The sequence below is a fragment of the Corvus hawaiiensis genome, chromosome 6 (genome assembly GCF_020740725.1).
Source record: "Corvus hawaiiensis isolate bCorHaw1 chromosome 6, bCorHaw1.pri.cur, whole genome shotgun sequence".
Taxonomy (NCBI): domain Eukaryota; kingdom Metazoa; phylum Chordata; class Aves; order Passeriformes; family Corvidae; genus Corvus; species Corvus hawaiiensis.
Window position 1 is genome coordinate 59268527 of NC_063218.1, and position 23791 is coordinate 59292317.

Below are 23791 nucleotides of genomic sequence, written 5' to 3' on the forward strand. Positions count from 1 at the left end.
GAGCTTATCTATGAGGATGTTATGCAGTGTTGTGCAGAAAATCACGCTGTGAAAAGCCAGCGTCCACAAAGGAGACAGAGGAGTCCTGCAACTTCGTTCAAACAGAGAGAGAGACCTCTATAGGTCACTAGGTCTCTCTCCCTTTATTCGAGTAAAGTTGCAGGACTCCTCTGTCTCCTTTGTGGACACTGGGTTTTCTGCAGTGTCAAAAACCTTGCTGAAGTCTAGGTAGACAACATCTACTGTTCCCCCCTTATCAACCCATAACACAACGTATATTATGTATATATTTCTCTCTAGATGTGTGTGTATATATGTATATTTAACATTATTTACATATTTAACAAGTGTATATTCCATCTCCAGGAGCACTCTGGGTGCACAGAAAGATCTGCCCTTGCAGTGTGGTGTTTTTAGCGTGTAAATAGTCCTCATTCACGCTAAAGGATGGGACAAAAACCGGAGAGAACATTTTCTACTGAAATTCACAGCAGGATACGGCCACCACACAGTCCAGAGGACTAATGTCCCGGTACACTGGCGGGTAGTCAGGCAGCTGCCGGCCTCCGCAGGGACTCGCTGCTGGCCTGCACTGTCCGTACTGCTGTGCACACGCAGGCTGAGCAGGGCAGCGGCTCGCACGCCACTCACGGGCTGCGACACCTCGACTGCCCCCACTGTCATGACTAGGCCGCCGCACCACCTCGCGCCGCGCCTTTCCGCCAGCGCCGCGTCACTTCCGCCGGCCCAGGCAGGACGAGATGGCGGCGCTGGGCGAGCCGGTGCGGTTGGAGCGAGGTGAGCGCGCTCGCGGCCCGGACGGGCGCTCCTTCCGCTCTGCTGCGGGCGGGCGGGCGGGTGGCGGCGGTGGAGCCCCTGGCCCGGCCCGCCCCCGTCGCGCAGCCGCATGCTGTCCCGACTCCCTGGCCGTCCACCCCCGTTCCCCGGCCCGGTCTGAGGCCGCGGGGCGGCAGCGGTAGCCGTGCCGCTCTCCCGGCTTGGCGCAGGAGCTGAGCCGCTCCTCTCCGTCGTGCGCAGCCGCAGCTGATTTGAACAGCTGACCTGATTTGAACAAGTTTCCGTCGCTTCTGGCTCTTCAAGCATGTCGGTGGGACCGAACTCTTCGGCTTTGCTTTATACAGCCCCCGGAGGCTATTTTCGCGTTTCAGTTTGCCGCTGAGTTTACATGGGTGCACTCGCTTAAGGCCTTCTGTAGCTGTGTCTGCTCTGCCTTCACTGCTGTCAGCGCTTCTGCCAGCTCTTACTTAACCTGCCAACTCTTGGTTTCTGTTTCTCTCATGGGAAAACTTCATCTTGAACATAGTAGAATTCTTCGAATTCTAAATTCAGTCTGCTCAGCTGTGTATTAAGAATAATAATTTACTTGTTTTTATAGATGATAGCTGACACATGCAGGAGTCCCTCTACACTTGTTCATGATTGTCCTCTATTACCCTCTCATGTTGGTTTTCACACCATTTTTCCAGTATGCAGGCTTAATTTGTATTGTTAATACATGCAGTGTATGACTGAAATCAAGAGCAAAATAGATAAAATATACAACATAGTCGGGTATTTTTCTGTAGTATATTTGTGACATTTATCCCCAGTTTTTAAGAAACAATTAAAAATTTCCTTCAATGTGATTATTTGACACTGTGTAAGGTCCACGTGTGCTTTTATAAACAATATAGATGATTGGTTTATTGGTATGTATTTAGAACAGTAGGGAAAATGAAATTTACATAGGAAATGATTATTGATAATTAGAAATCATGTTTTTGAAAAGGAAAACAACTAGGTGAAGCATAGGTGATTGAATGGTCTGACTTTTCCCACTACCATTCCCACTAGGACCACCATGGTGCTAGATGTATTTCTATAGGTGTATAACACTGTACATACCGACTTTATTTTTCTGGTACTATCGTGTTACCTCCTGAAGAACTCAGTTTTTCTTTTTTTGCTAGCCTTGCTTCCCATTCTACAAGTGAACCACTTGTAATGTGTGAGTTGGCCTGTAAATAGTGAGTTATGTAAGGTCTTTGCTTTACACTCCGCAGGTCATCTACTCCCTCTACTCCAAAGCTTGTTAATTAGGGCAGCTGCTGCAGCAGTGGATTAGTTGCGCTTGGAAGGTCTGCTGACTTAAAACTCAGGTCCTATCCTTCTTCACCTCATTACCCTACCACTATGCTCTGTCCATGAAAACAAACAAATCTGCAGAGTTACTTAGGGATCAATGAAACAAAGGAGTTATTTGGTCTTCAGGCATATTGGTCTTTTTAAGAAAAGAAGAAAAAGAGAGCACCTTATAATGGGCCTACAAAAGCAAGAGCCTTATTTACAGAAATAAGAAACTATTAATTGTGTGGGGTTGACTGCACATAACCTGATGATGAGTCATAATCAGCTTGAAACTGAATGTTACTAATGTTGTTGGCATATAGCATAAGAAAAGAGAGAATAGTGTAGAAAATGAGCTGATTTAAAATCGTTACCTTATGCTTACCACCAGGGCAATTGAAAATTCTTGTTTTCTCTTCCAAGCTGCATTGCAAACACCACCACCCAAATTCACTAGAGGGCAGGAATGAAACAACTGTTAACATTTCGCTTATTCTTACAGTTTAGTGGTGACATGTGATAACTCTCCATACAGCTTAGGAATCTAGAATACTTGAACATAAGCAGTGGAGGTGGTTAATTGGGAGTATCTATGAGGATGCTGTGTTTTTTCTCTTTCTGTGTTTTGCTCACGCATGCTTGGACTGGTAGCATCTTGCTGGCTTTTTCTCCCCACATTCTTTTAGTTTAAATGTTTCTCTTTTTCAGGATTTCAATCTAGTATCCATGATCACAAAAAATTATTAGTGAAGAACAGGCAATTGGTATAAAAAGGAAGAAAAGGTGAAAAGAAAAGCAATTTTTCCATTACATATGGATTCCTTTTTACAGTTAGTTTTATGGTTTCAGTTTTTTTAATTGTCCACCTCTGGAGTTACGTCTACATCGATCCTTGTTGAAATCTGTAGGTACAAAAATGCTGTTAGTGAGGATCTTCTTGTTATTTTTCTAAGTCCGTGAGAGACTTTTCTCTCTCACAGAAGAGGTAGCAGGGAATGTAAACAACCAAGCCACCTGCAACCTTGAAAAGTCTTGTTTATGGTATAGTAGAAAATATTTTGATAATGGATGTTTTAGGATTTTGGCCAATCACCCCCAAGAGGTGGCTGGTCCTTTGTCCAATTAGACTATGAAGAAAAAAGTCTATAAAAGAGTTTGTAAAATAATTAAATAAATCAATCCTGCTGCACAATTCCTGCCTGCTGGATCTTCTCCTCCTCCCTATGGCTGCGGGACACGGTGATATACCGTAGGAACCAGGCCTGCGGTAATAGAAATCCATCATTGGAATACTTCTATAGTATTCATTTTGGTCTCTGGTGCTGAACAATTGGCTAAGATATAGTGTTTATATTGTGAGGAAGACATCTTTCAGCTGATCATATTCCAACTAATAATTCAGGAGGAAGCAAATTAGATCAACACAGCAGTCAACAAGCTTTTCTTGAAAAATGAAAGAAGGTGTGTTTTGCCAGTTATTCCCAGCAAAACTCTTTTTCCTAAAGCAATATTGCTGGGATAGATTGAATATCCAGCTTTTGACTTATGGTGCCTAATGCAGTTCAGTAGAAGAAAGTTCTGCTTAATTGCACTTCCACACTGGTATAATGTGATCCTCTCAATAACATACAATGAAATAACTGCCGGGAACAAAGTGCCCTGCTGGTGGGATCTGTTGTCTGTATCTACCTGAGTAGGAAGTGTGGTGTGATAAAAGATTTATTGAGTTCTGAGGATCTAACTTCCATGCTGTGTCTGACTGCTCTGGGTTTGTACTTTCTAGCAATAGTTTGGTCCTTTGATCTAAAAGCCCTTTTTTTATTCAAGTGTGTCCTTTGCTTTAGTTTAGTCTAAAATGAATCCAGTTCAGTGTATCCTCATAACTTTTTGAAAAGCTAATTCTGTGTTCTTAGTCTGTAGTTAATAAAAGACACAGCTGGTTTCCAAACAAACCAATTTTACCTTAGGGTGAAAAGTGCTATGTCATTAAATGATTTGTCTGTTAAGAGATACAGGTAGGAAGCATATCTAATTTAATGACAAAACATGAAGGTCAAAAAAAGATAAATTATCACATAGAGTTCTGGAGTCTTCATTTCTACAGCTACTCCTTGTATCAGTAGGTTGCTGTCACCATTTAAAATTGCTTGCAGTATCCTAGTCAAACTGATAACAAGTTTGTACACCTTACATCTTAACATAGTTCATGGATCATAGGCTCAAGAATGGCTGCGAGGAGCTGTAGTCTTTATGTGCATGTAATAATCATTTGTCTGCAAACATTGCAAGTATTTAAATGATAGCGGTGTTGTAATTCATATACTTGCTAGACATTTCTCAGTATTATGTGGAGTGTTGTAGGATTGGAAGTGCTGTGATTGCCATTTGATCATACTACTTCAAGCTGATCAGTGGGCTACTTCATGAATTAAGATAATTTGTACTGCTGTTGCTGAACGCAAGGGTTACTAGGAATGTTGGTGATTTTTCATCATCTAGAATGTCTTTAATTTCACCTACTGTTTTGGATTTTAAATGAAATACAGAATATGTATTTGGAAATAAAAAGCTTTAAAAGCATGGTTTTTTATTTTGTAATTATACAGATAGCAAATATGTATGCATGTGTAAAATGTGTTCTCTGTAGAACATGAGATTATTAGTAGATAATTTAGATTTTGATATTGCTTTGCTTTAGATAACTGATGCTTGTAAATCTTGGAAATGCTTGCCAGAAAACACCAAGTTCTTATGGCACACAGAATCGTTAACTATCTTCAGAAATCATTTGAGCCTTATGGCTGTAGTGCTTGAGTGTTTTTCCATTAAGGATTTGTTTCCAGTCCATGGATGAAGGGTCTGTGTGGTTAAGGTATACCTTGTTTAATCAACTGCACAACCTGGTCTTGATCTAGTAGTTTGTAAGATGTGTCTGATAATTCACGTGAGTGGACAGAACATCGCCGTGGGCTGTCTTGCTGGTGCACTTCACTGTAATTTCAGAACATGCACACCCCACTGCCTTTTCATCCTGTTTTATAAGTGCTCTCTTTTTACACTTATATTTTAGAAGAAGTTTGTGGCTAATGCACGTCCTCTGTGCTGATGTGATACCATTGAGTAGATGTGCGTTCACATGAAAAACGAGTACCTAGAGGTTAATTAGAGAAAAAAGGAAGTAATGCATTTGGGACATAGCAGTGTCCCAGACCTCATCCTGTTCTAAAATAATCTGTTCGTTATTTTATATAGTAGATTAATCACTGCTTTTTTATCTTTGTGATAATGAAAGTAATCCTTCCTATCTGCTTTTCTGAGAGACTGTTCTAGTTCTGTTCAAGAACTCATGTGTTTCAAAATAATCACTAATGTAACAGTTTGGAAATACAAGTGAGGGATGTGAATATATTCTACTCGTCTGGCGCTGCCAAAAGAATGTCACATTGCATTTGATGCCGGTCTTGAGTCATACTGGTCTGGAATCAAATCCTTCATGGAGTTCAGTTTCACAAAGCAGCATTTATGAGAAAATGGACAATGTGAACTCTTAGGAACAAATTTCAAGGTTTGAAGTTCAGGATTCTAGACTATGGAGATATTGTCTCTCAGCTGAGAATATCAAAAGGAGTTCTGTTGGTTTTATAAGCACTTGAGGAGGGAAAAAAATAGGCCAGATAGTTCTCAGCTGTCTTCTATGGGAAGTATTGAGTATACCTGATTGAACTAATTTTTGAACATAGAAGGAATGTTAGACAGCATATTTGATAATATTATAGCAGGTGTTAACAAAATGCCATCCAAAGAGTAGATGAATTATGAAGTATACACTACCAATATTTTAATACACATACCAATATTTTGGTCCTTTGCAGAAAAATCAGATTGTCTTTGCAATATGCATATGGCAGTGATAGCTCCAGATATGTTACAGGGTTGGGTTGCTACGGTTGATTTATAACAGGCTGGAAGTACAGTGTTTTATTGTAGCATTTTGTAAATACATAGTTTATGCGTAACAAAACTTAAAGTGTAGTTTTAAAGTGTGTGCAAGTGCACGCACACAGACTGCTCCATCCTTAATTTAAAAAAAAAAACAACTCCCAAACATACCTTGAGATTCCTCAGGCATTCCTCATTACTGGTGCTTTTTTTTTTTTTTTTTTTTTTTTTTTTTTTTTTTTTTTTGTAGACATCTGCAGAGCAATTGAATTGCTGGAAAAATTACAGAGAAGTGGAGAAGTGCCACCACAAAAGCTACAGGCATTGCAAAGGGTCCTTCAAAGTGAATTCTGTAATGCTGTAAGAGAGGTAAGTTAACTTGATGTAAGCAGTTACCTTCAGTTAAAGACCAGTATGATTTACTTTTTTCTTTTTGTGCTCAGTGCAGTAAGCTGATTTTGAACTTCGTAAAGCCGTATTAAATTGACAGAGCTTAATAGAACAAACCTTATTTTTAAGTAATTTCAAAAGAAAATAATTTGAGACAGCATAGGTGTATAAAATAATGGCTTAGTAGCTGATCACTTCTTAAAGGTTATTTGGAGAGCCTGTCCTTACTGGCAGCTAACAGGATGTTACCCAGTTGGTATGTAAGAATAGACCAAGTACCAATTGCCTGTGTTATTTTTAAGCCAAATCCATGCCATCTTTATATAGAGCCTTGCACCACCTCATCTTCATTCCAGGTATTTTTTGGAGACTTTCAGGTGATTGGATATGCCTTTCTATTGCTGTTGCTGATGTTAATACTGATGATAACAGCTGGAATGATTAAAAAAAAATCTGTTTGTAGACACAGGTGTAATCTTAATGTTTTCATCCTATTGAGGACAGTGTACTTACTGCTTAGCAAGTACAAATGGTTGGCAGGGAGATGAGAAGATGTGTGTTTGCCTTCAGTGCAAGTACCTCCTTAGCATTAGTATTCTTATTGTCTCTGTGTTTTCGATCCTATTTTCTTCTTAAGATATTCAATTAGTTGCTAAAGTTGAAGGAAAATTTGGGAGTTTGCGGGAAGGGATGGGTTGTCAGCGGAGCCTTGAAGAGCTGCGCTTAAGTGTTTTTGCATGCATCTGTATTGAAGAGTTCCAGCTTGAATCAAGCAAGAGAAAATAGTCATCATGCCTCGAGACAGCTGTGCGAGCCTAGCCATAAGCATTTCCAAAGTCATGGTGAGGTCTGAATACTGTGGAAGGAGGGAAGATTTAGGTTGAGACTGAGCAATAAAAATGCTGAGAGATTTTTTTCTTCATAGAATGTTAGATTGCCTGTTCTTGTAGTGAATCAGGGAGTAACATTAGAGGTGTGTACTTTAATTTACACATTTTTGAGTTGCACCTGATATTTTGTTATATTACCTAAGCAGAAAAATATCTGTTTTACTCATACTGAAACTGTTTTGCCTCTAAAGGTGTATGAACACGTATATGAAACTGTGGATATCAGCAGTAGTCCAGAAGTTAGAGCTAATGCAACAGCAAAGGTAAAAGCCAAACTATAACTTCCATAAAGTACAGTAGTTCATTACTTCAGGAGCAGAAGATTACATCAAATTCAGAAAGATATTATCTATATGTCTGATAAAATGGATAAGATTAACAGGTTATTAAAAGATATAACAAGACTTGTTGTTTTTAAATTTCTTCCCTTTTAATTTTATTCTTGGAGTTCTGAATTTTTCATGCCAGTGTTGGTATGTAGGGAATTAACCTCATTTGTCTTAACATTTAAGTACTTTGAGATAAAATACGTTTTCAGCCTGCTCACTGTGTCTAGCTAAAGGGACTGTATTTAATTTCTTAAAAATGAGAAAATCTTGTTTCTCACAGGCCACGGTAGCTGCGTTTGCTGCTAGTGAAGGTCATTCTCATCCCAGAGTGGTTGAACTACCCAAAACTGAAGAAGGTCTTGGATTCAACATTATGGGAGGCAAAGAACAAAATTCTCCAATTTATATCTCTCGAATTATCCCTGGAGGTATAGCTGACAGACATGGAGGCCTGAAACGTGGAGACCAGCTGCTTTCTGTAAATGGAGTGGTAGGAACTGGTTTTTTTACTCTTTATGTAGCAGTAACTACTTGTTTCCACTTGAGGGGGCACAGAGAATACGCATGGCACAAGCTTCTTGTTGTCTTCTAATCTTGGCAAAATACTTCCTTTTTGTCCTCACAAAACCAATTTGCCCAGGTTTCTGTAGAGTTGTGTGCATTGTGAGTTTTAGGACTATGCTTTGATTATCTGTCTCAAAAAGGAACTGTACTATCTATGTCAGTATTCCAGATTCTGATGGGTTGTATAAATGTAGTCAAAGAATTTTGTGAAATACAAACTGCCTTCCTTTTTCATCATTCAAAGTTTCATGATGCAGATTTTTACTAAATGAGTTTTCTGCACCATCTAAGGTAAGTAGTAAATGTTGCTTTTGGCTGACCAGATTCTCATTTTTCCCAGTACAAATGCTACTGCATGATGAAAGCTGTAATGAGATGGAACTACAAGGCGGTGTTACCTTGTATGGTATTTTTTACCTTCCAGTTAACTATACTGAGCTTCCGAAGCGGGCTTTTTACTGTATTTTAGGAAGTATATGTCTAAAGTGCTGATGTGGATTTTTTTTTTAGTATCCTCTTCTGAAGAATTAACAATACAAAAAGTAAAATAAAGGGAGGCTGGAAAGAGGAGGTTATGGGCAGGCACTGACTTGAGACAGCTTTCAGTCAAATGCATGTAAATATCTCCCAAACACTTGCTTTTATTTCCAGAGAGGCTCTATGCAGGCTTAAAAATAATATTCTCATCATTACACCTGTAAACAAAATTTTATTTTAAGACTGAGGGTCAAACTAGATTCTGGGGGCTTTTGACATGTGAAAGGAATAGTGACTGGGTGCAGATACTGGGTATCTGTACTCTAGGAATTCCTGGCTAGCACAAATCTCTGACATACTTGGCTCCTGACTATTACCTGGGAGTCCAGCTGTCCTTTTCAAGAGGCATAAGAGAAATCATAGCTGTAGTGATGCAACTGTCCTTGCCTTAGCCTTCTGTTATTAGGAAGCATTGAAGGACTGGTGCAAAACTGTCTTCAGATGAGTCCTTCCTCACCTGCAGACTCTCTTAAAGACAGCAATACCACCACTCCACCCAAAACTGAACCTGATCATCAGGCAGTTGGTACAGCTAACAATGACTCTGTGTGCATGCACATGTATAAATATATATAATTGTTGTAAGAATACAGTGAGTGCATAAATTGCTGTTAAGAGCACTAATATAGTCTCAGAAAAATCATTGATATCTGATATTTACAGATGGAATGCTATCATCATAATACATGACAGGCACTTTCTTGTGATTGTAGTTTATACTTTAGTAATAATAAAAAATGCCACTGCCAAGACTGCAGGGAATATGACTGAAAAACAAGTTTATTTTTTTCAGGTGGGAGATCTTGAGTGTACTCCAGAATTTTAGGTGTTTTGATACAATTAAACAGAACTCTACAAACCTTTTATTACCAGTTTTAAACAGAACAGCCTACACATCCACTTGAATAACAAAAATTGAAACATTCAAATGTATGTGTCGTCTAAGTCTGATAGAAGAGAAATAACTTGGGGTTTTTTTAACTGTTGTTTTTCTTTCTGTGAGTAACTATAGTAACGGGGAAACCCTCCAATCAACAGGTACATCACCTGCCTTCTAGCTTCTAATAGCACCAGTGGGAGGTAGGCTTGGAGTAGTCCCGTCATTGTGTTTAATAAGTTTGAGAGAAATAAGTTTTGCTGATAAAATATATGCTGTCCCAGAATATATATTTGGATACAGTTTTTGAGAACCATTGCTTAAAAATTGTAATTAGATGGATCTAATATAATTCTAAGAAATTCCGAGAGTTGTTTTGGGAAAGCATTTTTATTCTGGTCTTCCTGAGTTGGCTATTCTTAATCAATTTAGTGGAAATGAACTTGAATGTCTTGTGTTTACTGAGAGACATGTGGAGCACTAAGATAAGCAACACACTACATTAGTTGCTCCATTGCAAGTACCCAGTATGCACTGTTTTGCCTTGTGATGCAGGGTAACATCAAGAAGGCAGCTATCTTGCAGTTGTCTGTGGCAACTTACTAACCAAATTGAGGGTGATTGCTAAATTTAAAATGCATGCAAAAGAAGAAAACCAATATTAAATTTTAAGTAAGTATTCTCTTGAGGTTTTTTATTTTTAAGTGTAATTTCATAATTGACTAAGGTTATTATTGCACAATTTAATTGTTCAGCATAAACCTAAACAAGATTTTTGCACTATTTTTATAAAGTGATTTTTGCGCTTCTTTTGCTAATGCTAATTAGCATTTTTATCATCACATCACTTGGTTTGCTGAAACGTAAGTCGTGAAATTGTGTGCCATTGTCCTTATGCAGTCTTGAAAATAGAGTACATATAAATAAATGCATAAATATATTTGTTTATATAGAATTGTATAAAAAAAAGAAAAAAACTCTTTTCAGTGTGTCTTTACTAATACTAAATGGTTTATACTTTACAGAGTGTTGAAGGTGAACACCATGAAAAAGCAGTAGAACTGCTGAAGGCAGCTCAAGGAAAGGTTAAATTAGTTGTGCGATACACACCAAAAGTCCTTGAAGAAATGGAGTCGAGATTTGAAAAAATGAGATCGGCAAAACGAAGGCAGCAAAATTAACACTGTATGCAATAACTTAAAGAGAAAATATATATTCCTTTTACATTTTATAGTTTCTTTGTGACTCAGTTGATCCAATGCCTGTCATAAGACCCTGTCCTTTTCATAGAATCATGGAACAATTGAGGTTGGAGTGACTATATCTAGTCCATCCCCCATTGCCCAGCTCAGAGGAGGGCCTGCTAGAGCAGGTTGCTCAGGAGTGTGACAAGCTGGGTTTTTAAACATCTTTAAAGATGGAGACTCCAGAAGATCTCTGGATAGTCTGTTCTAGTGTTTTGCTCTCCCTTACACTATGGAGATCCATTCCTATGTTTAAGTAGAGCTTCTGGTATTTCCACTTGCGCCCATTGCCTCTTGTCCAGTCACAAGATCTACTGGAAAGAGTTAGGCTCTTCCTTTACTCCTCCCTTTCAAGCATTTACACAGATTGGTAAGATCACCTGAGCCTTCTCTTCTCCAGGCGAGAGAGACAATCCCAGTTCTCTCAACTTCTCCTTGTCTGTAAGATGCTCCAATCACTTAATCACCTTTGTGGCCCTTAACTGGATTCATTCTCATATGCCCATTTCTGTATTGGACTGGGGAGCCCAAAACTGCACCCAGTACTTGAGTTGCAGCTCACGAGGAGTGAGCAGAGTGAAAGAATCCCTCCCTTGCTGGCAGTGCTTTTTGCAGTGCTCTTTGCAGTGCTCTTTCCAGTGTAGACCAGGAGACTGTTGGGCTTCTTTGCTGCGAGGGCATGTGGTGGTTCATGGCTTGCTATTGTTCTCTGCAAGGCTGCTTTGCAGCTGGTCAGTCCCCCAGTCTGTACTGGTGGAGGCAGTTATTCCCCCCAGTGTAGGACTTTGCACTTTTCTTTGCTGAACTTTATGGGACTCTTGTTTGCCCATTTCTCCAGCCTGCTGAGGTCCCTTTGAATGGTTCACTGAGTGTGATCTGTCCCATCCCTTGGGTTGTTAATGAAAACGTGCGAGCGTATGGACCACAGTACAGGTCCTGGGCTGCACTGGTAGCGAGTGGCATCCAGCAGGATGTTTTGCCACTGATCACAACAATCCTCAGCAGTTCAGCCAGTTTCGGAATGTTTTCAGTCTCCTTGTGTTTCACAGTTTAGGAGGAATGTGTCGGTTTAGAATGGCCTAAAATGCCCTGGAAAAGCATATATGGTGGTATTTCTATTGATTTTTTTAGTAAGTTTTGTGTCAGACTTTTAAGCAAGAAAGTGAATTTACAGATTTTTCAAAGGCATTTAATAAGACATAATTGTACAATCAGCATCCTTTTTTTTCCTGTTTTCTTTTGACATTACTTAGCATAGAATCTGTGGGGGGTTTTGCTGACTGATTTTTGAAAAAAAAAAAGATTCTTATGTAGCAGTATTTTGGCACTTTTCTTAAGAATATATTCTATGTCAACTACAAAACCTAATCACAATCTACTATGTAGCTGATAATGATACCAGATTTTGTAATGTTTTTGGTGAGTATGTTGTTTTTACACTTCTGCTAAATTATAATTCAGTACTCTGGAAATTGTATTACCTCTCCTGTAAATAATTTACAGTTGGTGTTCTCATGTAATGATGTTGTAATAGCCAACATTTACAAATTTGCAACAATCATTCCTGTAATTTACATTATTTTAAACTAATTTTAAAGCAGTTAAAGGGCAAAACATGATTGCTGTATGCAGTTGTGGATTGACTCTCTAGATGTATTTTTCTATTGAGAAACAGAAGATATATAAATGCAGTGCAAAAGAATTCCAGATGTTACCCTGACTTTCTGTTGTTAAAAAGAAATTAATCTTAATTGTCATACTATTCTTGTCTTTTTAGTATCTTTTATTGTAGTCTTATTTACATATTGAATGTATTGGTTCTGGAATTGTTAGTACCGAAATTACTGATTGTTATTGTTATAAGAGTAAAATGTTCTGAGTCTTATATGCCAGGTTACTGTGACATGTGAACTTGTCTGGGGTTTTATTACAGACTGCTTCTGACTTGGGGGATTCTTATTTGTACTATGGAAGTACTACATCACCATTGCTAAATAAGGACATCTCCATCTATAAACAATTAATGTCTTATCTCATGTATGCTTGATGGTGGCATGGGTTTTGTGTACCGTTTTGAAAATTTCTGGACAGAGGTCCACTTTTTGGAATCTACCAGGTTTGATGCTGTACTTGTGTAGTTTGGGTTTGGGTCGGGTTTTTTTAAACTTCACCTTTTGAAGAATTAGCTTCATTGTCTACTGGGTGTCAGTTCACTTGTATGGCAGCTATGAGTACATGCTAATTGACTGTTAGGAATTTGATTTTTAGAGGCTTAAACTGAAAAGTGCTGTTATTGCTATGTGGCTAATCCCTAGTCTTATTTCACATGAAGCGATATGTGAAAGAAAGGAAAGGGTTAGTAATCTAAAAATGACACCTTGAAGCTTGTGCTTTGTCAGTTGACCTATTTAAAAAGAAAAAAATGTGATTGCTATGGGCAAGTGAGAAATGTGATTGCTTTCTGCATGTTTGTAAGCATGGTAAGCCTGCAAAGAGAAATTTGGAAGATACTGGTAATTTGAAAATGCAGTATAAGTATTTATCAGTTAGATGACACTGAGCACTGAATTGCATGGTTGGTTTTATGTCATAGGCCTCTTTCAAAAGGCCTCATGTTACTGATACAACCATGTTGTTGAACTGTATATTTTTGTGGAACAGCTAATGTTTAAAGTATTGAGACCAAAATCACAAGTTAGACCAATTGTGGATGTGTTTTAATTTAATTGTTAATTAGTAGAGATATGTTTTAGAGCCATATATATATATATATATATATATTACAGAAAGGTATGGATACAAGATAGGAATGATCATTTTACAAACCGTATCCCTTGTATTACTGAACAAGAGGTGTGTTTTGTTACTCTGATGAAATATTTACTTTAGTGCAGCAAGAGCTGCTAAATGCCGTAGCATTTTCATTGTGAATTGTAGCATTTGGTTATGGTTTGTCAACTACTACAAAATGTGGAGAGGTGTATCTGGGCATATAAATAGTACACGTAGAATTTGATAAAATGTTTTTAAATTGCAGTAAAAAAAAATCAATAATAAAACTAATTGATAATCATCTTTGATACTATGAGAACCCTTTCATAATAAGGACAGGGTTGATTAAAATACTCCAAGAAACTTGATCTCTGTTACTACTGAGCAGTGCCTGTACTGTGTTAATATGCAGTCCATACACACTTGTCATACTTGGGTATACAAACAGATTAAGAAGAGGTATGATTTCTGCAAGTAACTTCTGCACCTGCTGCTGCTGTGAGGGATCTTTGGGTTTTATCAACAGAAAAATAAAAGTTCAGTCTCACATGCACTGTGTTTGTGTGTTTTTCTTCTGACTTTCCATTTTGAGTACAGGTTTCAGACTGCTTTAATTGGCTGTTTATAGTCTCGAGGGCGTAACGTAAACACCCGCATGTGTGTGGGCATCCGAAGAGAGAAACTTTAAATCTGTGATTAGTTTGTCTCCTGGTTGCTTTTGAATCTTCCATTTTCTACCCAGTGTTTTGTGATTTGCCGGAGAAAAACAGAGTGCTATAAGGTATCTATAATAGTTTGAACTTCCTGCATTTTTTGGAAGAAAGCTACATAAACTCAATGCATATTATTCTGAGTCAAATATTATCTTTTAGTTGTTTGAATCAAGTATCTTAAGTAATGAGATACTGAATTTCTGTAAGTCCTTCAAATGATAACTTGTAAGGTTGTTAATAAAATGTTTCTGGAGTTATGAATTGAGATTAACATAGGAGAAAATGCTTCAGTTTTAAATGTAAAATCAGTTGGGGTTTTGTTGATTTTTTTTTTTAATTTAAGTAGGCTGAATTGTGAATCGAAAATACATGCAGAAATATTATGTGAATATTTGATGTAGATGATTGATAACACTTGAACTGGAAATAAAAACACATTTTCAGTTTTATTTAAAAAACAAATAGCTTCCATGACCTGTCTTATGACATTGAAGTAAGTCAAAAAGCAAAGTTGGAATTGAATTGATACAAGGAAGGGGTGAGACATGGTTGGTAGGTAAACATTGGAATTACAGGGAAATCGGGAGTACAAAGCAGTTTGAGTTTCTGTGATTCTTTGTCTTCTAAAATCCTGATTTCAGGGCAAAGTCTAGGTTGCAGTGTTCACTTTTACAGAGAAATTGTCCCTAGTCTGGAGAGTTTAAGATGGCACACTCAACAAAAGACATCTGAGATTCAGAAGTGAGCCTCAGGATAAAATTGATTGCTAGTTCTAATAATAAAAACAAACAAACAATAAAACTGCCCTTTAAAATTGTTAGAATTAATTTGATGTTTTGATTTGTTACTGTTTCCTGTTGCTTTAGAGGCACATCAGGTTTCGAGTGACAAAATGATGAAAAGTAAAACAAGCTCTGTATCCCTCACCTTTGTTGGCTTTTGTTGTGTGGTTCTTTGGGATTTTTGGGGGTAGGGGTGAGTAAATTGGGCATTTTATTGGTAACAAAAGGTTTAAAATAAGTCTGCACAGACACGTGCTAATAGTTTCTTTCCCACTCCTCAAAAAAAAAAAAAAAAAGCCTTGTCACACATTGAAAGGCTTAAGAAAGTGCATCTATTAATTCCAAACTGAGCAATCCTCAAATCTCTGTATGACTTTGATATCTGTTTAATTGTATCATTTGATGTATTGATAAATCTTGTCTAAAGAATGGCTTGTGTTAATACAAAAGCTGGAGTAAGATGTATATGTTCCAATATTGCTGGATGTCTGTGTTCAATCTTTTAAAGCCTTACGTGGAAATTGTGCCCTGTGGAGAAACAGTGATATTGAAACAGTTGTTTTCTCCATCTAGAGTAAACTTCCATGCCATGTCCCCCTCCCTTCCCACACTTTTTTAAATAGAGTATTTTTTTTTTCCTGTCTGGTTGATCTCATTTGGTAGTATAGAATGCAAACATGGCTCTAAGTGTTACTTAGGGTTTTGTGTGAAGTTACTGATTCTTTTTTCCATCATAACTTGTTTTAGACACTCAGACATACATTCTTTCATGTTTCTTTCTGATTTCTCCCTGGGTTTCTAGAAGATAGATCTGTAGAGGGGAGAAAATTAAAACAACCTAACACCTCTCTTTCAACCCCTTTAAAAAGTCATCTTCCTGAACAATGCACGACTGAGTCATGTAATTCCAAAAGTAAGTAAAATCACCTGTACCTGGTTCTTATCTAATCGTAGCTCTGCTTCTCTTCCTGAGCAGTACAGTAGCATTGTCTGAATAAAATCTAATCAACGCGGGAGACTAGATGGCTAACAGCAGGGGAATAAGTCAATCAGGCCTTCCACCTACTTCAAGTGGCTGTAAGTAAAAGGCAAAAGTCAGTAATTTATTGCATTCCTGGCATTACAGTAGCCTATAGAAGTCCTGGGTTTGAATTAGGGTTTGAAAATGGCCACTGTTTACTGAGCATGTTGTACCTTCCATTCTTGTAAATGACAGTGAAATACAGTGGCCTACTTTGCCTTCCCCTGACATTAAAAAAATATGGAAAATAAGGGTCAGAGCAGCCAAGCAGTGTCAGAAAGAGTAATTAAAATACACACGTAAAGGACATTGAGAGCCATCCGAGGCTCAGGCATTTTTAGACTTTTTTCCTTTTTGCAGAATGCTAAATTGGATTGTTGTGGACCTGCACTGTGTACCTTAGGCATTGATCATCACACATAATAGATATACAATGAAACTAAAGCAAGTATTAATTTTGATGAGTATTTGAGGATTTTTCTGCAAAATCCTCATAGAGGGTTTTTAGAGCAGTCCACAACCTCCCCTAATACTCTAAGAATTGGGATTCTATTGTATTTTGCAAAAACAGAACAAATAGTTTGTCTGTAGAAGGCCTCAATCTATTGCTAAATTGTAGTTTTTGTGGCTGGCATCAGAAAGATAAATGTTTCTGTGAAGTGGAAAAAAAATACAGTAGAAGAAAATTAAATATGTGTTTTTGCAGTTTTCTGTGTGATTTTATTTGAGGAAATTAATTTTCTTTTTTTCCTTCAAGAAGTACAAAATTGAGCTGTCCCTCAGCATGAGCAAACAGCTTGAGATGCAAAACTCTTGGTATATTAAAATTTGTTCTTTTTTTGGCAGGTGCCTGACTGTAACCTTACTGAAGCTGAGAGCCTGCAGTAGCCATGATTTTTTTCAGTCATCTCCATGATAAATATGGAGTACCTAAGAAGTCGTATTTGTCTTGCTGCTTCATGAAAGTATTACAGAATCACAGAAACAGTTAGGCTTGAAAAGACCTCTGAGGTTGAGTCCAATCTATGACCAAACACCACCTTCTCAACCAGACCATGGCACTGAGTGCCACATCCAGTCTTAAACACCTCCAGGCACGGTGACTCTACCATCTCCCTGGGCAGCCAATTCCAATGCTCAATCACCCCTTCTGTGAAGAAATTCTTCCTGATGTCCAACCTGAACCTCCCCATGCACATCTTAAGACTGTGCCCTCTTGTTGCCTGGGAGAAGAGACTGACACTCAGCTGGTTACAACCTCCTTTCAGGGAGTTGCCAAGAGCATTAAGGTCACCCCTGAGCCTCCTCCAGGCTAAACAACTGCAGCTCCCTCAGCCCCTCCTTGTAAGTCATGCACTCCAGACCCTTCAGGAGCTTTGTTGTCCCTCTCTAGACCTGCTCCAGCACCTCCATGTTCCTGAATTAAGGGGCCCAGAACTGGACACAGGACTCAAGGTACAGGGGAAGAACCACTGTCCCGGTCCTGCTGGCCACACTATTTCTGATAGACACCAAGATGCCATTGGCCTTCTTGGCCACCTGGGCCCATGCTGGCTCATGTTCAGTCGCTGTTGACCAGCACCCTCAGATCCTTTTCTGCTGGGCCACTTCCCAGTCACTCTGCCCCCAGCCTGTAGCACTACAGGGGGTTATTGTGGCCAAAGTACAGGACCCAGCACTTCGGTCTTGTTGAACCTCATGCCATTGACCTTGGCCCATTGATCCAGCCTGTCCAGGTCCCTCTTCAGGGCCTTCCTGCCCTCCAGCAGATCCACACTGACCCAACGTGGTGTCATCTGTGAATTTGCTAATGGCAGACTCAATTCCATCACCCAGATCATCAATAAAGATATTAAATAGAACTGTCTCCAACACTGATCCCTGGGGGACACCACTGGTGTCTGGCTGCCAGCTGGATGTGGCACCATTCACCACCACTCTGGGCCTGGCCATCCAGCCAGTTCTGAACCCAGCAAAGAGTGCACCTGCCCAAGCTGTGGGCTGCCATCTTTTCCAGGAGAATCCCGTGGGAGAAGGTGTCAAAGGCTTTCCTGACATCCATGATGTAGACAACATCAATGTGTACAACATGTCTGAGCTGCTGGTGATGTTAGTCTTGGATCACACTGCATTTTAATCATGTACAGCAAAAGCTTTAGATAAATGTGGGATGTTCTCAAATGATATAGCAAGAGTAATTCTAATTGGACAAGAAGAATGCAACTAGATAAGGAAAAAGAAAAGGATCATCATGATAAAAGATTGCAGTCACGTAAGAATTGAGATGGTTCTATCTTCTATTAAGCATTGCTAAATAGGTTTGTTGCCTTGTCCTAGGTGTCCCCCAAAGTTTTTACTTGCACTTTTATGCCCTGTAGTAATTTATCAGGTTCTGGTATGTTTTCTCCCCTCCCCAGTATCTTCCAAAGTGCCTGGTCCCCTCGGAGGGCATCAGTGCACGCATGTGTCAGTTCTTGAATCAGCACTGTAAATATGTACTGTGTTTTACAGAACAAAACTTGAACCTTTCTGCATTGCAAGCCAGAGAGAAATTATGGGAAATGACCTATCAGTAAGAAAAAAAGACAAGGATAAAAAACAGTCAGTGCTGAAATAGGATAAATTGTCCCCAAATTATTAGCTTATGCTTATGCTCCAAATTTTGAAGTTAGCTGGGTGTCTCAGTTTGAAAGACAGGTGTCTGCCGAGGAAGGCGGGAACCTCCCTTGGAATGGAAAATGTGACCCCCTTCCTCCCAAATTACTATAACTTTGAAATTACAGGGCTTTCAGGCAAAGATATGGGAAAAGGAGTAACAGTTCTTTACTAGTGCATATATATATGTATAACAAGACAAACAAACAACACCACCGGCAGCAACAACAAACAAAACCAGAAGCCCAGTAACAACCTTCTGTCGGCTGTCAGGCCCTTTCCCCTTGGGTGCAGTTCTGCTCACAGCCGGCAGGGGCGCTGGTGGCTCCCGGCCGGGCAGGGCGGGAGCGATGATTCCCCCGCGCCTGCAGGGGGCGCTGTGGCGCAAGCTCGGCCGCCTCTCTGTAAGTGGGTGATGGTGGGCAGGCGGGCGAGAGAGATAGGAAAGGGGCTTCATCTACAAACCCACAGGGGAAGCTGGTCCCGGTGCCCCTCCAGATGGCAAAATGGGCTCTAGCAGGAACCTCAGAGCAGCAGCTGGAATGGCAGGGATGAGCAAAATCCCGGAGTGGTAAATGAGATGTATCAGAAACTCAGCAGCTGTAGCTGGAGCCTCAGGGTGTCTGGGCAGGCACCAGGTGCAGAGCTATAGTGTAGCAAAACACCCGGAGCAGTAGCAGAGACACTGTGGGGTGGGGCAGCAGCAGCCTGGCTCCAGGACACAGCAGAGAGAGGCTCCCTGGGAGGGGGAAGGGGCTCGGGGTCTTAGGGTTTCCCCTGAGGCACCCCAGCAGATGGTGAAAGTCCCTTTTTTAGTGAGATAGGGTGTTAATAAGGTCCCAGTTCAGTGGCTGCTCTCACGAGCAAAGGCTCACCCATGGCAGGGGAACTGGACTGGGCTGGGCTCTGGTGACAGCAGTGAATTCCCCCTCCAAGCAGCAGCTCGACTGTTCTCCGAAGCCGACAACGAGAGAGCTAGGAGCTGAGCCCAACCCCTACCCCCAGCCCAAATCTCATGGTATCTCTGCCCCTCCAAGGCAAACCCCTCAGATAAGAGAAGTGCAGCCAGCTGCCCTCCTCCACTGAGCGTGGCAACTTCTTTTGTTTCTCTTAAGCTTTGGTCATTATTGTTTCTTAGCGACAGATGGGACAAAATTCCATGAGAGAAAGAAACAAAAGGAAAAATCCTAAACCTTAACACTTGGTATCTGATAGATCAACTTGATGATAAATCCTAATCAGTTAATGTGCTTCCCTTCTTCCTCCTTAGATACAAACTGGTTAAAATAAAGCTGGGATTCCTCTCTCCAGTAATAAGGACTCTGCCAAAGCCCATTGAGTCAGTTGCCTTTTAATTATAAGAGCTTTTCAAAAGTACAATTTAAAGTCAGTCCTACTGAAACTGTGACACCCATAGATTAGTAGTGTTTATACTCCTTCAAATTATGAATAAAAATAAAAAAATTTGCTCCACTGCAGCATTTGAGAGACAAAGAACAACATAAAGTGTTAGTGCTGAGGAATCATGTACTAAAACAAAGCAAACACAACGCTTGTGTTCATCTTTAAGGCTCCATGTACAGGAAGAAATCAATTTCATGCAGTGACCTAGTGATTTCAAAAAATGTACCAAAAAAAGCTATCTGGCATATGTGGAACATGATTTAAATCAGCGCATTTCATCCAGGATGTTAGTGTGCTAATTTATACTAATAGAAAACTGTACTCAAAACTTAGGAGGTGTGCATCCCCATGGTCTTCATCATGATATTGAGGTAAAGAAATTCAGCCAAATTAAATTTAATAAAGAAACAGATTTTATTCCGCGGCCGAAAGATCGGTCACACAGAAAGCCACAATTGGAAAAAGGTCAGCCCCGAGCCCGGGATCAGTGCTGGGTGGACAAAGATCTGACCTCTATCACGTCAGATCCCCAAGTTCACGAATGTCGAATGTCGCTTCAGCTGGTTCCTTCTTATACAGTTCTTGGGCAGAGTCCGAATTAATTCTGTTCTTCTCGCAATTTAGCATATTCATGATGTTTTCTTGTCCCGAAGTTGGACTGCACAAAGCATTTCCTGGATCTGATGAATTGTCCATCTTGGATGATTATTACCGCAGGCCTGGTTCCTACGGTATATCACCGTGTCCCGCAGCCATAGGGAGGAGGAGGAGGAGAAGATCCAGCAGGCAGGAATTGTGCAGCAAGATTGATTTATTTAATTATTTTACAAACTCTTTTATAGACTTTTTTCTTCATAGTCTAATTGGACAAAAGACCAGCCACCCCTTGGGGGTGATTGGCCAAAATCCTAAAACATCCATTATCAAAATATTTTCTACTATACCATAAACAAGACTTTCCAAGGTTGCAGGTGGCTTGGTTGTTTACATTCCCTGCTACCTCTTCTGTGAGAGAGAAAAGTCTCTCACGGACTTAGAAGCTAGCAAGAAAATCCTTGCTAACAGCATTTTTGTACCTACAGATGATGAATGGTCCATCTCCAATTCCTGGAACAGTTATTCTTAGTTCACGGAATGGGATACTCCAATGACTCGATGTTAATCAGTTTCATCATCGTCCAGATCATCACCCAGCTGTGGTGTTAATGGCTCCAGATAAGGTCTACCTCTACCCAGAGATAGACTTTTCTTATGCTGATTAGTTCCTGGCTGTGTTGTCTTCTCTGCTGCTGCCAAGGCTTGAGAAATTTTCTCCGTCCCCAGCCTGGGGTTTGGGCTTAGGCATTTTTATTTGTACATTTAATATATACATTTATGTACACAAGCATGAATTACCAATTTCATTTATAACAATATTAAAAAGAAACAATTTGTTATCACTACACTGAAAATTGTTCATCACCAAATTCTTACATTATAATTGTTTCCTTAGTGGTCTTAGTGGCTCTGACTTCACTAAATTCCACACACTTCTTTGTAACTCCTTTCTTGTGAAGTACATGCTCAGCATATATAAACTGCCCCGGTCATGAGCCGATTTCATTTTGGTTACCCTTTGATTTGTCTTAATGTTTAAAGTATTTCCCTCTAGAATGTCTGTAGAAAATCTTGATTGTTCTGTGCTTCTAATGAATATTCTATAGAAGAAAAATTATCTGCATTTTAGCACCAATCATTCCAATTTTTTTCAAATGAGGGGGGGTTCATTAGCTCTGTCTAACTTAAAAATATGTTGAATTACTGCAAAGTGCCTACAAAGTGAAGTGATGGTCAAAAAGTGATGTGCTAAACCCAGAGGCAAGTGGTCAGACAGAGGGGAGAGGTGCACAGTGTCTGCCCCATTGGGGTATTCTGCCAAAGGCCTGCAGTTTGCGGTGGGTAGGGGTTTCCTCTCTAAGTGAGGGAAGCTCAGATTCTGACCAGGGGAGGGATGAGTCACTGTCACAGGTTGCCCAGAGAAGCTGTGGCTGCCTCAACCCTGGAAGGGTTCAAGGCCAGGTTGGATGGAGCTTGGAGCAACTGGGTCTAGTGGAAGGTATCCCTGCCCATGGCAGGGGGTTGGAATGAGATGAGGACCCTTCCCACCCAAACCATTCTATGATGAGGCTGCCCATTGCTGCTCTGGGTTGGGTGGGTGTGGGAAGCAGGGGAAGATGCCCAAGAAACAGGTACTTGATGATTTCTGCCTTATGCCTACTTTCACATAGTAAGACAGAGATGTTTTGTACTGTCTACTTACAGTGGAATGCCTCTAAAAGTTGCAAAATATTAACGAAAGCCTGTTCTTTTATTACAACAGCTTTCTAGCTAGAATACAAACTGACATGAATATTGGACTAAACCCTGAATTTAATTTCCAGTAATTTTATCCTAAATTGCTTTTTCATTCCTGTAGAGTTACCTATTTTCAGCTGATGACTGGGTTAGAGTGATAACATAAAATTAATTTGTTATGATGCTATTATGGTGTCCCTCTTTTTTCAAGGAGAACACATAGTACTGGAGAAACTCCAGAATGAATTCTGGACAGCAGAATCTAGGCTGAAAAAACCCAAACAAACAAAAGAACAAAATAATAAAAATAACAACTCTCCACACACACTTTTGTGAGCTGTCCTCTTGTGATAAACGAGATAGCCCAATCAAAATTAATAAAGAAATAAAATTTATTATGCGGCCGAAATATCGGTCTCAAAAGCCAAGATCGAGAAAAGCAGCACCGAGCCTGGGATCGGAGCTGGGTGAACATGCATAGATCTGACCTCTATTGCATCAGACCTCCCAGGTTCACACCAGCTGCCTTGTCCGGGTTATTTTTATATGATTTTTGGGGAGTGTTCAAGTCCAGTCCATTCTTCTCGTTCTTTAACATATTCATGAAGTTCTTCTTTCACAGTGCAAGGCTGAACAAAGGGTCTTCTAGATGTGATGAATTGCCCATCTTCGGTGATGAATTTGTCTGTCTTCGATTCTTGGAACCCTCAATGGAGTTCCCAGAATGTCCAATTCCTTATCGGCTGAGATGTAGATATCAGAATATAGTGATCAAGTCATCACAGTGTTAATGTCCTGGTGATAAGATCCAACCCCACCTGGGGTGGAATCCTCACCTATTGATTACTTCTGTGCCGAAAGAACTTCCTTTTCAACTGCTCCAGTGTTGTAAAATTTTCCTCTCAGCCAGGCTGGTGGGGGGGTTTGAAACTCTGGCTCTGTATAGTTTTATTACAGTTCATTTTTATACATAACAGCATGAATTACAGACTTCATTTATAACACTCTCTTTTGTCTTTGCTCTATCCAATTTACAGAAGGTGTTGGAATAAACTGCCTGCAGTCATTCTCTTTTAGCTAGGGTACATCTCATTTCTACTTGCAGCCCAGCTCACTGCATTTCAGAGGCATCTTTTGGAATAATCAAACAAGGATATAATCACCGGACCAGACTGCAAAATAAGTTATGCTCTGGACCATCTAGGTAATGCAT

At 39.8% G+C, this 23791-nt stretch overlaps 1 protein-coding gene across 2 annotated transcripts; it reads left to right on the forward strand.

Moving 5' to 3' along the window:
• The first annotated feature begins 706 nt into the window (after window positions 1–706).
• LIN7C (lin-7 homolog C, crumbs cell polarity complex component) lies at window positions 707–14218 on the forward strand. 2 transcript variants are annotated; one of them, XR_007204310.1, is made up of 6 exons: window positions 707–798; window positions 6317–6435; window positions 7538–7609; window positions 7956–8165; window positions 10209–10325; window positions 10679–10830. XR_007204310.1 is itself a non-coding variant. In XM_048307187.1 (5 exons), the coding sequence occupies exons 1-5, from the start codon at window positions 762–764 to the stop codon at window positions 10832–10834; spliced, it is 594 nt and encodes a 197-aa protein (XP_048163144.1). In that variant the 5' UTR covers window positions 708–761; the 3' UTR covers window positions 10835–14218. The 2 variants fall into 2 exon arrangements, 1 of the variants encoding a protein (XP_048163144.1); XM_048307187.1 differs by lacking the exon at window positions 10209–10325 and having other exon boundaries at window positions 708–798; window positions 10679–14218.
• The last annotated feature ends 9573 nt before the right edge of the window (window positions 14219–23791 follow it).

What these genes read in the sequence shown, in the direction of transcription:
- LIN7C (XM_048307187.1), top strand. Translation starts at nt 762, where the DNA reads ATGGCGGCGCTGGGCGAGCCGGTGCGGTTGGAGCGAG. An exon ending in GCCGGTGCGGTTGGAGCGAG is followed by an intron (nt 799 to 6,316) that starts GTGAGCGCGCTC and finishes TTTTTTTTGTAG; the next exon opens with ACATCTGCAGAGCAATTGAA. An exon ending in GAGCTAATGCAACAGCAAAG is followed by an intron (nt 7,610 to 7,955) that starts GTAAAAGCCAAA and finishes TGTTTCTCACAG; the next exon opens with GCCACGGTAGCTGCGTTTGC.